The sequence below is a fragment of the Prionailurus bengalensis genome, chromosome F2, assembly GCF_016509475.1.
Source record: "Prionailurus bengalensis isolate Pbe53 chromosome F2, Fcat_Pben_1.1_paternal_pri, whole genome shotgun sequence".
NCBI lineage: Eukaryota > Metazoa > Chordata > Mammalia > Carnivora > Felidae > Prionailurus > Prionailurus bengalensis.
In genome coordinates, this window is record NC_057353.1 from 5,018,411 (window position 1) to 5,031,689 (window position 13,279).

Here is a 13,279-nt window from a genome sequence, read left to right on the forward strand (position 1 = left end):
CCGACTGCAGTGGGTTTGGGAACGTGTGGGATGTGCCCTGCACCACAAACAGAATCTAAGTTCTACTTCCAGTGCAGTCACTTGTTACTCAAACCCCTTGTATAAATAAATCCCTTAACTTCCCCTACTCGGCTCATAAGTTAAATGTGGCTCATGTCATTTGTCCTGACTATCCCCCAGGCTGCTTGTATGGATCCAATTAGACACTGCGTGTGATTTCAACAACTCACTCAATAGGCACCTATTGAAGGCCCACTCAATAGCAGGTTCAGTGCTAAATGCTATTAAAGGCTATGTAAGTACATAAATATATGATAGAATTATGGTGAATGGGATTTTCTTGTTAAATAACAAACTCTTTTAAAAATTTCACTCTTATTGAAAGACTCCCTAATCTATTTTAAGACACTCTCTTACCCTAGCAGGCACAAATGATCTCTCTGGAGTGATTAACTGATCTTATGCTTTCATGTCATATGTCCAACAAGAGCCTGTCCATTACCCAGAGGTGAGGACGAGGAAGGCGGAGAACAGGCAAATGAACGGGGACGCATCAGGCACCCCCAGATGGACATTTCTCTTCGATATCCAATCCTTACCATCATCTGCCTTGGTTGTCACTCTCACCTGCCCCCCAGAATAGCCCATAAGAAAATGAGTTTTCTTTAAGGTGTCAGGCTCCTGGATTCTAGTTTATAGGCTTGGCAACAACATTTAGAAAGACACGAACGTAGGAGATATGCTATTAAATACCCAAAGCGTGAACTGAGCCCTGCATTTGGAAAGCATAGCAATGAAAGGAAAGACGAGGCTTTCTTCCTTCTTTCCTCCAACCTCGTGATTACAGCTACGTATTTCCTCTAACCTGGATGATCGATTTATGGGACACTTAATTTTAGAAATCAGCTTATGTCCATTTTATTTCCTTTAGTTGTCATCTCCAGAAATCTGTGCAATAAAATCATATTTATTAAAAGAAACTTTATCCCCCCTCCAAGTTGGAAAAGCTATTGAGTAAAACATTTAACTGATATAAAGACTATCATGAATGAAATAAGACAGAAGGAAAGAGAGAAAGCCGTCTAAAGCTGTAGGTTGCAATTTTTTTCACATGCTGATTAAATGTTATGATTAAATCTACAGCCTACTGATTATAGAGCCTAGAAAATATCTAACATTTAAATGTTAGAAAACATTTAACATTTTAACATCTGACTCTTGACTTAGGCTCAGGTCATGACAACACGTTTGTGGGATCGAGCCCCACAGTCAACAGGGAGCCTGCTTGGGATTCTCTCTCTTCCTCTCTCTCTGCCCCTCCCCCCACTCATGCTCTCTTGTGCTCTCTCTCAAAGTAAATGAATAAACTTAAAAAAAAATACTTACCATTTTAAAATTTACAAGAAAATGCCAAATAACGTGGTTTTAAATGAAGAAACAAATTATACAAAGAAAAAAATGTAAAAAGACAACTAAATTGAAATTTTCATTAAAAGACTGAAGCCAACAAATCAGTAAGCGGTAATAAGGCCACGAAAGGACAGTGGGATCTGAATCTAATACACTTAAGAGTCTTGAATTCATTTGTGTCTCTAAGTAGTCACATAGGAAAGCCATTTCAGAGGCTAGAATATATTTTCCTAATTAGAGGAAAGGGCTGGATTGGTGTAAAACACTTTGCCAATGCATGAGACAATTACCAACGTTAGTAGATGCAATAGCATTCGGGTCAGATTAAGGATACTAGTAATAAAAGAAAAGCAGAGATAATACAGTGGTCATGATTTAGAAAGACACGACAGCGCCTTCTCCACACCACCTGTAACCTGTATTGTGCTGGAGGAAAGACTGGAAATGCTAATAAGGAATGTGATTAAAGGTGGGCCTGTGGTTATAAATTGCTTTTTTAATGGTGATGATCGTAGCTGACATAGAGTATAATAAGAAGATGAGAATGTCACTATCCATTTTTATTAGTGTCATGAACAATATACAGTATATTTAAATTAGCTTCATTTGTATTAGTATTTTTGTAAGTAGTGGCTCTAGAAGCAATAACATGTCCAATGCATTCTAAAAAGAACTAAATAAAGTTGCCAATGTTCCCTAGAAAACAGCCGTTAACTTTTACACTGGGGAAAATGTGTCCCATTTCCTAAGATACTCAGAATTCAGGTGCACAAAAACCCTGGATTCTGGAACAAATCTGCAGAATAAGTTGGGAGGAGTAGTTGTAGCAAATGGATAAAGTTGTGCAAAAATTTAAAAGACACTAAAAACATAACCTTCCGTATAAATCAGAACATTTTCCCAAGATTTATATAGAATTAACACTTCTGGTTGATACTTTGGTCAACTTAAAGCCATCTAAGAAACAATTTGGAACACACGCCTAAGCATGAATATTCTGTTGAAAATTCGTAATTATAAAACAAACAATCATCAGTTAGTAATTTTTATAAACTGGATCTTATTAAAGAAAAAATAGGTGACTTAGTTTTGTTTATGAAATTTCCCAGCAATTATCACCAGCTTTCTGAGTTGGTCTAGTGAGAAATTAGGTAAAGTTGAATATCTGACCAAAAAATCACTTGTAGAGAATTAGGAAAACAGGAAATATTATCACTTTTAATCAAACCACCTTCTTTGTTTGAATTTCAGAAAACTAAGCTGTTGAAAAGCAAACCATACGGTCAAAATACAGAATTAAAAAAATCCAGCTGCTGGGAATATGAACAACAGACCATGTCTTTTTGATTTACATTCTAGATGGTTAGTATTAATTGTGCATGGGAGAAAGCATGGCCTGACAATTGAGAAGCCAGCCTGAGTTAAAAGACTGGATTACTTACTCGCTGCATAATCTTGACCTATTTACGAAAACACTTTTCGCTTTCTTCATCTAAAAATTGGAAATATCATAGTTTCTACCTTCAATGGTTATTGTGAGGATTAAGCGAAATAATAACCAAGAACGCTCAAGAGTGTCTGGCACACAAGAGCTCAATATATATTAGTTTTGCCTCACAATAATAATAATGACGATCTTAAGTAGGCTTCACGCCCAGTGCGGAGCTCAGTGTGGCGCTTGGATTCACAGCCCGGAGATCAAGACCTGAGCTGACATCAAGAATCAGACACTGAACCGTCTGAGCCACCCGGGCACTCGCATTTTATTATAATTATTACAGCTAACAACGTGGTTAAATAGTAACCTCCATTGCCCTAGAAAGGTGATATTACACATTTTCCCCCACAAAGTTGCTGCTCTCTGCTGATTCCTTCCTTTTTCTCTATGAATTCTAGATTTCTCCTTAAGCCAAAGGACACACTTATTTGTTCCTTCAAAATTCTCTTTTCTCTTTCAAGTTCTTTTTCAAGACTTCTGACTCAAAAGGCTCTCTTCCCTCCCAGATTGGTTTCATTCCCTGGAAGGACGGACTGGAGACACGGTTATTTCGACAAGGAGATAGACCGCGAGTTCACAGGTGCCCCGTCCCGGCAGTGGGCCACTAGGAAACCACTGGAATGGCAAACGTCTCATGTGCTGTGAGCCCTTGATCGTTTTAAACTTCCTTTGATCGTTCCATAGGGAACATGAAGTCTCCAAACAGATAGGAATTTTACACGAGAGCAGGCTTACAAAGCGAGAATTTAAGCGAGCCAGACAATTCATTCATTTAATCCTGTCCTAGTGTGAGCGTGCTATCCGTTCTGCTCAGGTAATTTCAAATATAAACTTCTCGTTGACGATTCCCCACTAACTTGCACAGACAGCATGGGTGTCTAACGGGGCTGATGGACACGTGTTCCACGAAGCAAGTGGACGGAAACCGCGACACAATGAATCCTAGGAAGTGAGAGAGCCTTTGCTTCAGGAAATGACAGAACACAGTTGCCTGGAAAAACAACCACGTAAAGAACGGTTTTCAAATGTTTTCCTGAGGAATGCACATAGACCATCGTCGTTTTCAGAAAGGTGGGTTAGATCGTAGGCTGGAGACTTTCTGGGTTTGCAATAGCAAATCTAGACGAGGGACAAAGGACTCATCTTGCCCTGACACCATTTCTCTAAAAAAAATATCATCAGTACAAAATATGTATCGTCGGCACATGTTTCTTTTTAAAATGTATTTTTTCATACACTACACCTTGACAGAGACGCTACAAAACAAAAATTCAAATTGGAGTTTATTTTGCAAAACCTATTGCAGTGGACTTTTCGTAACATTGCCTGGGGGGGGGGGGCATTCTCAGTATCTGAGGTGGAAATGTATGGACGCACCCACAAACCTATTATCGTCCAATGTCTACACGTAAAAACTGATGATAGAATTATCTATTTAAAACAGAAACTGGAGAACTTAGCACCTGGGCCATCTGTTGCTCAGGTTCACGGACGACAGCTCGTTCTTCACTGGCCACCAGGGCACACACAAGCCACGGGTGAGGTATGGGCACAGAAAAAGCAAATACTCCCCAGAGAAAAGTGGGGAAACTACATCACAGCAAAATGTGGTTGTGTTTTCTTATCCAAATATTAGCCCTAATTGTTTTGAATCAATTATTGGTGGTTTTCCCCTCTCTTCTCCTTTGGGGTACAGACAAAGAAGCGTGTTGGACTATGGTTCATACGAACACAGGGATTCTCCGCTTTGAAAAGTACAAAACGTTCTAGTGATTAAAGCCAATCGATATTAGAAAAAGTAACATGGGGCAACTCTTACCTAAGCTCCTGAATTAGAGAATCTATTGGCACTGTGGACAAAAAGAAAGAAAGAGAAAATCAGTTTATAATTTTGAAAACCGTATAATTTTGAAAACTTTTCACGCACCCAGAGTTAGTGACCGATAAATGGTTAGTGCAGACCCCGCTTAATTTCCTGCTGGGTAGATTGATCTTTTCTGGTTCTGGCGCTTTGGAAACCAGTGGGTAGATGAATATGGCCCAGAACAGATGACTCTGGCTTTAGTGCCTCAGGTGACCCTGGGGCCTTACAGTCATGGGTTGGGTTTTTCAAAGGCCTGTCTTTAACGAGTCACTGAAAACTTACAAGAATTTGAAGGACTTGAATTCTTTTTTTATATCAAGTCTATTGTTTATATGAAGTTTTTCAGAAGGATCCCAAGCTTACATTTTTATTGACATTAAACAAGTATTTAAATAAAACGGGTAAAGTTTTACTAAATGTGTCCCAAGATGATGCTCCATAAATGTCACTTGTATGCAGAAAGGAAGATATGTTCAGCTGAGCTAATGTCAAGAATGGTTTAAAAATAAGAATCTTGTAGAAAAAAAAGAGCTTTGATTTTTCTGACAAATGATGCGAATGAAAGAAGTTCATGTTTATAAATACCTGCCTACACAAGGGTAAGCAGCATATTGAGAAAGACAACAGGTGGTTTTAAAGATTACTCATGCCGCACGAGAAAACAGTTGTTTCATTTCTAGAAGAACATTTTGGCTCTATTTAAGGGTGGATATCATGTGCCAAAAGAATTCAAAGTACAAGAAGAATTGCAAATTAAAAGACCCACATTTTAAAAGTCTGCTAGAATAGTGTGCTTTTAGAAGTCAAAACAAGAGATTCGTATAATCCAAATACTGTCTCTAGTATGCCGGATGTATGACGGATGTGAGCTTATCCTAAACAACAATACGAGTCATTTCTTCCCTTAAATTTGTATTCTGTTGAGAAGTTTGCTGCGTAAAAGTTTAATGTCTAGAATTACTGCATTCTAAATATTATGATATATAATGTAGTAACTTTAAAGTAACTTGAAGTAAAATTAGACACTGACATGGTATCAAACTTCTGTTTGGGTAGAAAATGCTGCTGCATCTTGCATAGCATTCTGCATTTGGGTTATCATCGCTAAAGACAACCATGGTTGCATTTGAACTAAAAAACACATCATTCTGGAATTTATTAGATTCTGGGATTCCAGGGGCACCCATGTGGCTCAGTCAGTCAAGCGTCCAACCCTCGACTTCAGCTCAGGTCACGATCTCACCGTTCGTGACTTTGAGCCCCGCATCCGGCTCTGCGCTGACAGAGCAGAGCCTGCTTGGGATTCTCTCTCTCTCCCTCTCTCTGCCCCTCCCCTGTTCGCACTGTCTCTCTCTCAAAAAAAAAAAAAAAAAAAAAAAAAATTGAGGGGATTCTGGACTTCAAGTCAAACAGGAATTATTTAACTTGACTACAAATATGAACATCACTATGGAAAGCATTCCACTTGATTAGCGACTTTTGACCGTACATCTCAAACCCTTCCGAACAAATTACACTATTGCTTCCTGACTCAGGTCTTCCTTAGCGAGGCCTCTGGGGACAAGAGTTGGGTAAGAAACAGCTATCCAGAGTGTTTTCAGAGGCTATGGTGAGCTACAGTTCTCCATTTAGAATTAAGGGTCACAAAAATATAGCTAATTATAATAAAAGTTATTTTCCTTAAGGGGTATTATTGCCAGTCAATCCTGTTTTCCAGATGTTTAGATCATCAAGGGCCTGTTTATATTTCAATATTACATTACCATCTGTTGGCTCCAAAAAGAGAAGGATAACCAGCAAGTTAAACCTTTCAAACATCACTTTGCCGAGCTGCCGGAAATTCCCAGCAGGGGCAGGCAAAAAACAAACATCATCATTTTACTTGAACTAAGTTTAGACTGGGAGCCACTAAACCAGGTAACATAAAAATCAAAACTGGCGTTGGCAGGAAACTAACAACTCTGTCTTTTCCCTTGCCCATTAAAGGTCACTTCAATCATCTGGAGGTCTCTGTGAAGCATCCTCCTTCCCTTGCTGACCCTTGTGTCGTTTTGCATGATGTTTAAATCTACTCATGATCGCATTTTGTAAAAATCAGCATCATACACCATTGGGACTTTTCTGAGTCCTTTAGCTCCTGGTTCATAATATTTAGCTCTCAATGCCATGATCCAGTGTCCTAGCTTGATTTAAAAAAATAAAAAAAAGAAGCCCGGAGGAAGTTGTAATCATTCTGACTACCCATTAGGGACTGAGCATTGGAACTCCCATATTTCATGGTGTGGTGGGCACGGTGTCATGGAACCTGCTTACTAACTCACCCTTGGTTCCTTTAGAGCGGGTACGCAGCGTTTTATCTTCAGTCTCTGCATCCATCTGTAACATGAACACAAAGTCCTGAGGTCATTCCTTTGATATTGACCAAAATATGAAAACGTGTCCTTACAAGTTCTGAAGGTCATTATGAAAAATAGACCAGCCTTCCATGCCCTTGAATAGCACTCATCCTCGGCAGGTATAGACCTGTGACTGCTCTTGCAGTCCATGAATTTTGGAAATACTTTTACAGATGCTGAAGGCAGAGGAAACAGTGACAAGAGGGCAGATGTCCTTGTCCGTAAGTGTTTGCTAGCGATTCAAACACTTCTGGCATTACGCAGATAGAAAAACAAACAAACAAAAAAAAAGGACTGTCTGAATAACAATGGTTGCAAGGGAGACAAAACTTCAAATGCCAAACCAAAAGGTTTCAGGCTGATTTTACTAAAATCTGATTCCTTTGCATTTCTAGACCCTTTCTGATACATACCTCCTTCTAATTCGGGAAAAATAATCCCCTGGGTAAAAAGCAACACGAAGGCAAACCCCTGAAATACCGGCATTTCAAAATACCACTGGAAATGTTGACCATCAAATGACATACACTGACTCCCAGAATTCCAGAAATAAATACCGGCTATAATCATGCAAATCTATAAGGAAAGTGAAATTTGAGCGTCATGTGTGTCAGCATCAAACTCCCTACAGCATCATTGCTAAATATTTTAAATGCGATGAAATAAGCTACCGAAAGGATGGAAAGACTTTGAAAAGCCTGTTGTTTTTGCCCCTCTGGAGATAACAGTCAGACATGACTACTCCCATCCGTTTCACTAGAACCTTGCCAGCATCTCTAGCTTAATTCACCTTTGCACACTAGCAGAAGGACTTCTTCAATGCAGAGAAGTTGTTTTGCTTGCGGGGAACGCGAGGCAGGCAGAAGGCACTCTCCGTGGCGCCCATCCTTAAATCCTGACACTAGTGTGGATGCCGTGTGACTGCAATGGTAATGGGAGACGCATCTCTGCTCTCTGAGGCTGAGTTGTGATTGAAGGCACTGACCTGCCATAGACTTATAATAGGGGAGCAGGTGTGGCAATGATGGACTTTAATTTCCTTTAATAAACCTTTTATGTGCCACACTTTTACTGCCATTCGACGCTCTCCAAGGTCCTGCACATAATAGGTTCATTACTTTTGATTACTATAGTCTATTGAGACAAACAACTCCAGAACATACTATATATTATGTTCAGTTAAACCAATATAGACTATTTATCCATTGTGCATTTTTTCACCTGCAACACTACAGACAAAATTAACGACAGCTCTCGTAAGCTAAAACTATTAAAACCACCAGTACCCTTTTGTCATCATTTCATAATAAACACCACACCAATCACTGAACTGTTTTTTTAAATTAGCAAACAAAAAAGTGTCCACTGCTTTTGCTAAGCAGCAGTCACTTTCGTCTAAATAAAACGGTCCATCGTTAGGAATATTTGAAAACCACATGATGAGAGGAAACAACGATAAAACAGAGGTGATTTTTTTTTTTTTTTTTTTTGCCTGTAGCTTTCCCTTCTTTTAAAACCACATGAATTTATGACAGATGTGGCACTGCCTGGGATTAAAATGGCTTGGTTTACTCAGGATGGTGAGCATTGCGTTGTGAAATCCTCCTCCTCCACGAGTATCTCTGTTGCATATAAATTGGCTCAACTCATGCAAACTCCCCTCCATGGGCTACAGGAGTAACTCGATTAAGAGAGGTCAGTAGCAAGGAGAGTTCAAATGACGAAAACCACCTACTATTTCTGAGGAAGCTACTCCAGTGGGTGAGTAGTGACTCAACATAACTCTAACAGTCTCCTGCCACACAGGTGCTATGAGCTCTCCCCAACCACTCTGAAAAATCTCCCCCCAAAAGGCAAGTGAAGATTGAACTCCATGAGTCTCTTAATCGAAACTGAAACGCAGGTTGCAAAGAGTGCCCCGAGGTAAGCAGAAAAGTTTCAGACACCTACTTCAGTGTAATCTTCTTTATAACAGCTTTAAGACTATTGCCATTTTGCAGTTCAGCTATCCCCTTGGACCCGCCTGGTCTGCAACCACTCCATGCAGCCGCCTCCCCATTACAGTCATTGGAAGGAATGCATAAATATTCATGGACCTCTGCTTGATTATGCTCGGAATGCTAGCCCCATAATTGTATTTTGTGGCACAATTGTCCTCTTGACGGTGTAGCATATACATCCTATGTAAACATTCTAAAGACTGGTAGCTAAGCTAAGTTTTCAAATTTAACTTGTGGGCCAAGGGGTAGGAGTGAAATGGACGGAGGCCATAATATATATTTCACCTTCTTTCTCCGCTTCACAACCGAAAAATAATAAAAGTTACTAAGTTCTGTGCCTAGTCCTGTCTGATAGCTCATTGGGGAATAAGGACATCAGAAACCTAAAGCAATGTGCTTTCTTTTTAGGGGCCGAAGGTTTTAACATTCATGAGGTGGCTCGCTCTCCTGACAGATCTCAATCTGGAGGTAAGTCTTTGTTTTCCAAAACCTTATAAATGGGAGTGGAAATTTCTAAGTATTCTTTATATGGAATACTCTCATGGATTTTAATACATTCCCAATAAGCAGACTTAATTTTGGTAAAATCAAACCTCAGATTCAGTGTGTACCTCCTTCTGGGAACGGCTCCTTAAAGGTAAGAAGAGGTTTCTGCCTCAGGGCGTGCGTTGAGACCAGGATGGGAGTGGGGATAGAATTCCCCTCCTTTAAACTTTTCCCAGGGCTATAGGGAAGACTGACCTAACTAACTCCTGCTACGATCTGGGAAACTACATTTCTCTCTGGGAACATTTTTTTCTTTTTTCCTGTTGGAAAAGAAGACTTGATCATTTTTACTGCTTAAGTCCCAAATGCTATTGACAAGGCTCCAATGAATTTGGCAACACTTAATGAATCACTTCCTTTCTCAAAACAGAGATTTGATTTTCTGAAAAGCTGTTCTTCTGGAGGTTTCTTAGAACCTTTGTCTATCTCATTTCATTGTTTATGGATGGGAACAAGACAAGATATTTTCTCAGATACCTCCTCGCTCTGACAATCTATTTCTCAATAGATATAAGATATTAAAGGTAAGCTTTGCCATTTATTTTTCTTGATCTGAAACTACTTTGAGAAAAGTACATTTAACCTACAAGTATGAAGATTTTACGTACAACATTTATATGCAAAGGAGAAAAAAGTGGTTCTTTCTTCGGTTTCATAATAAAGCCATGAAGAAAAATTTTAAAAGATTTCACTTCTCAGTTCTCTGGGAAGAGGAGTTAATAACAAGGAGGACAAGAGGGAAAGACACTTATGAGATAAAGAAGGTGACAACGCAAAACTTGTAGGAAGGACATGTAAGAACCAACAATAGAAACATGTCGATAGACGATGAAGAAGAAAAATAACCATAAAATGAAATTTGATTATTTAATTGAATTTGGAAACCTCTTATTTAACATCCTTATATACTTACAAACTTATATACAGGCATACGTCGTAAATTCCTAGTTACTTTTATTTGACCATCTTTTCTTACTGGCACTTATATCAGGGACAATCAGCAACTCTCCTGTCCACATCACCCCAGTGCCTTCCTTTGGGCTGAAAAGGGAGCTCTGAAATTGCTGGTTTGTAGGAACGAGAGCATCGAGGGGCAGGACACAGAATTCGTAAACTCAATTTTGCTTTCATTCACACAAGCAAAGTACTGGTATGTGAGGAGATTTACTTCCCTTTGATTTTTATTGTTCGCTCAAAATCTCTTTTTTTTTTTTAATTTTTTTTTTCAACCTTTATTTATTTTGGGGACAGAGAGAGACAGAGCATGAACGGGGGAGGGGCAGAGAGAGAGGGAGACACAGAATCGGAAACAGGCTCCAGGCTCTGAGCCATCAGTCCAGAGCCCGACGCGGGGCTCGAACCCACAGACCGCGAGATCGTGACCTGGCTGAAGTCGGACGCTTAACCCACTGCGCCACCCAGGCGCCCCCAAAATCTCATTTTAACATAACGGTAAAAAAATTTCTTTTCAAGTAAATATTTAATCACTTCTTAAAAAAAAATCTCTTGGTGATGTTGAAGTTTTATTTTTCCTTTCAACAGCACTGTAGACACTGACATCCTCTCTCTCTCTATACACACACACATATTTATATTTATAAGTAGCCACGAATTTCTTAATATTAACAGAAAAAGCTATAGTGATCATAACGTTCTGAGTATACATCTTGATTTAATTAATCTTAATACTGTCTAAATACACATAATCTCTGACGGTAGCTACCTTTAATTTGAGAAGTCCTCCACATACACTCAACTTGCAATAATTTTCACTTTTAACAAGATTTCATTGTGTTGCCCTCCCCAGGGCTTTGGACTGGCCATGCATTTTTGTAGCTTGTGCCACATGACTTGTGTTAGATGTCGTTTCAGTCCCGGGGAACACGTGGCAGTGGAGAGAGGAAAGCTCTGTGACTGCCGAGCAGAGGTCCTGCGGTCCTCTCTATGAGGAGCCTTTTATCCTCAGTGGATGCTTCCTTTACAAAAATCATTTAAAAAAAAAATCAACAAAGAGAAACTCAGGAAGTTGGAAAAGGCGAACCCCAGAAAACGAAACAACCGGAGGAGGCCAGTGTCTTAGGATGCAATTTGGCCAGATTGAAGAACAAAGAACCTTACACGGAGTGCCCTTTCTTTTTCTGATCCTGGCATCATTTTCTTTTAAATACAGGTTTGGATCAGCCCAAAACGGCAGCAAAAGCTGTCTCCCTGTTACACAGGGAACGGACGGGGAACGTGAATTGTGATACTAAAAGAATAGTTTACTTGTTGAGAGGAATACTGAGATGGAACGTTCAAGTATTTGTTGTCTCTCTTTGGACCCTCTTTTTACTCTTCTGATTTTCTTTCCATATGTTTCTTAATTACTCAGAAAGGGTATTAAAAGAGTAATAAACTTTTTAAAAAATGTCAACTAATAAAAAACTTCTTTACATCATTCAAGCTGTCATGTTAATAATTTTCACCACCTTCTCTAAATCCCTTATTCTAAACAAAATGAAAATCTTCTGGCTCCTTTATTAGGGCACAATTATCCCTGATTCCAACTCTCTGTTCCTACCTCTATGTCTCTTGTGATACAGTCTTTGATCCTGTAAGAAAGCCAAAGAATTGAATGATGTGTTCCCTTTAAAAATTTTTTTTAAAAATTTTAATGTTTATTTCTTTTTGAGAGATTGAGAGAGAGAGAGTGAGAGAGAGAGAGAGAGAGAGAGTGAGCACGGGTGTGGGAGGAGCAGAGACAGAGGGAGACACAGAATCCGAAGCAGGCTCCAGGCTCCGAGCTGTCAGCACAGAGCCCGACGCGGGGCTCAAACTCACAGAATGTGAGATCATGACCTGAGCTGAAGTCGGAATCTCAACTGACTGAGCCACCCAGGCGCCCCAAATGATGTGTCCTCTTTAGATTGAGGATTCATCTCTTGTCTGCCCTAATCCTTCCCACCCCGACAACCGCCACACCTCAGGAAGCAGCACCCTCAGTCCTCGGTCAGATCAAGTCCAGTGCTCTGCAACAATGCGCTTTCTGAGGGCCCACGGCACCACATTCCCCCTAGAGGAAGTGATTCTCACAGGGATTTCCAGACTCACTCAGAAACTCCCTGCAATCAAAGCAACCTTAGAGCAGAGACAAGCTTGGGGAGCTTTATAAGGAAGTTGATCTATTCTGAGCCTCATTTCTCATTTCTGAGTTGTCACTGCTATTGTAGACTTCATCCTGTAACTTCGCACAACTGGCAAAGCGGAATATAAACCAAAGCCATATGTTTGTGTCCTTTTGCCAAACGACTCCAGCAAATAGTTCTATTATTCCCTTAGGTAGCCAACGTGTGCCAAGGATTTCTATTAGTCGCTGTACCATGGCCTCTGAGTCACAGCTTTGTGACATAAGGGGGCAATCGCCAGCTTTATGTTTTAGGAGACTTTTTTTTTTTTGGTATTGTTTTTAATAGGCTCTGTTTAAAGATAGCTCAGAGTAAGTAGCACCCTAAAAGGGCCTTAAAAATTGTTTTTCTTGCTGATGTATTGAGCTGCCTGTGCACCAAATACGTAATTGTCAGAAGAC

The 13,279-nt window shown here is 39.8% G+C and overlaps 1 protein-coding gene across 10 annotated transcripts in view; it reads right to left on the reverse strand.

The window, feature by feature from the left end:
• The window catches only part of ST18 (ST18 C2H2C-type zinc finger transcription factor), a 142,543-nt gene that overhangs the window by 96,963 nt on the left and 32,301 nt on the right, over positions 1-13,279 (reverse strand). For all 10 annotated transcript variants that reach the window (XM_043601059.1, XM_043601058.1, XM_043601055.1 and 7 more), the window contains 2 exons: positions 7,094-7,148; positions 4,728-4,758 (listed from right to left, as the gene is read on the reverse strand). In XM_043601059.1, the coding sequence (XP_043456994.1) occupies positions 4,728-4,758; positions 7,094-7,148 (86 nt within the window). The remainder of the gene's footprint in view (positions 1-4,727; positions 4,759-7,093; positions 7,149-13,279) is intronic.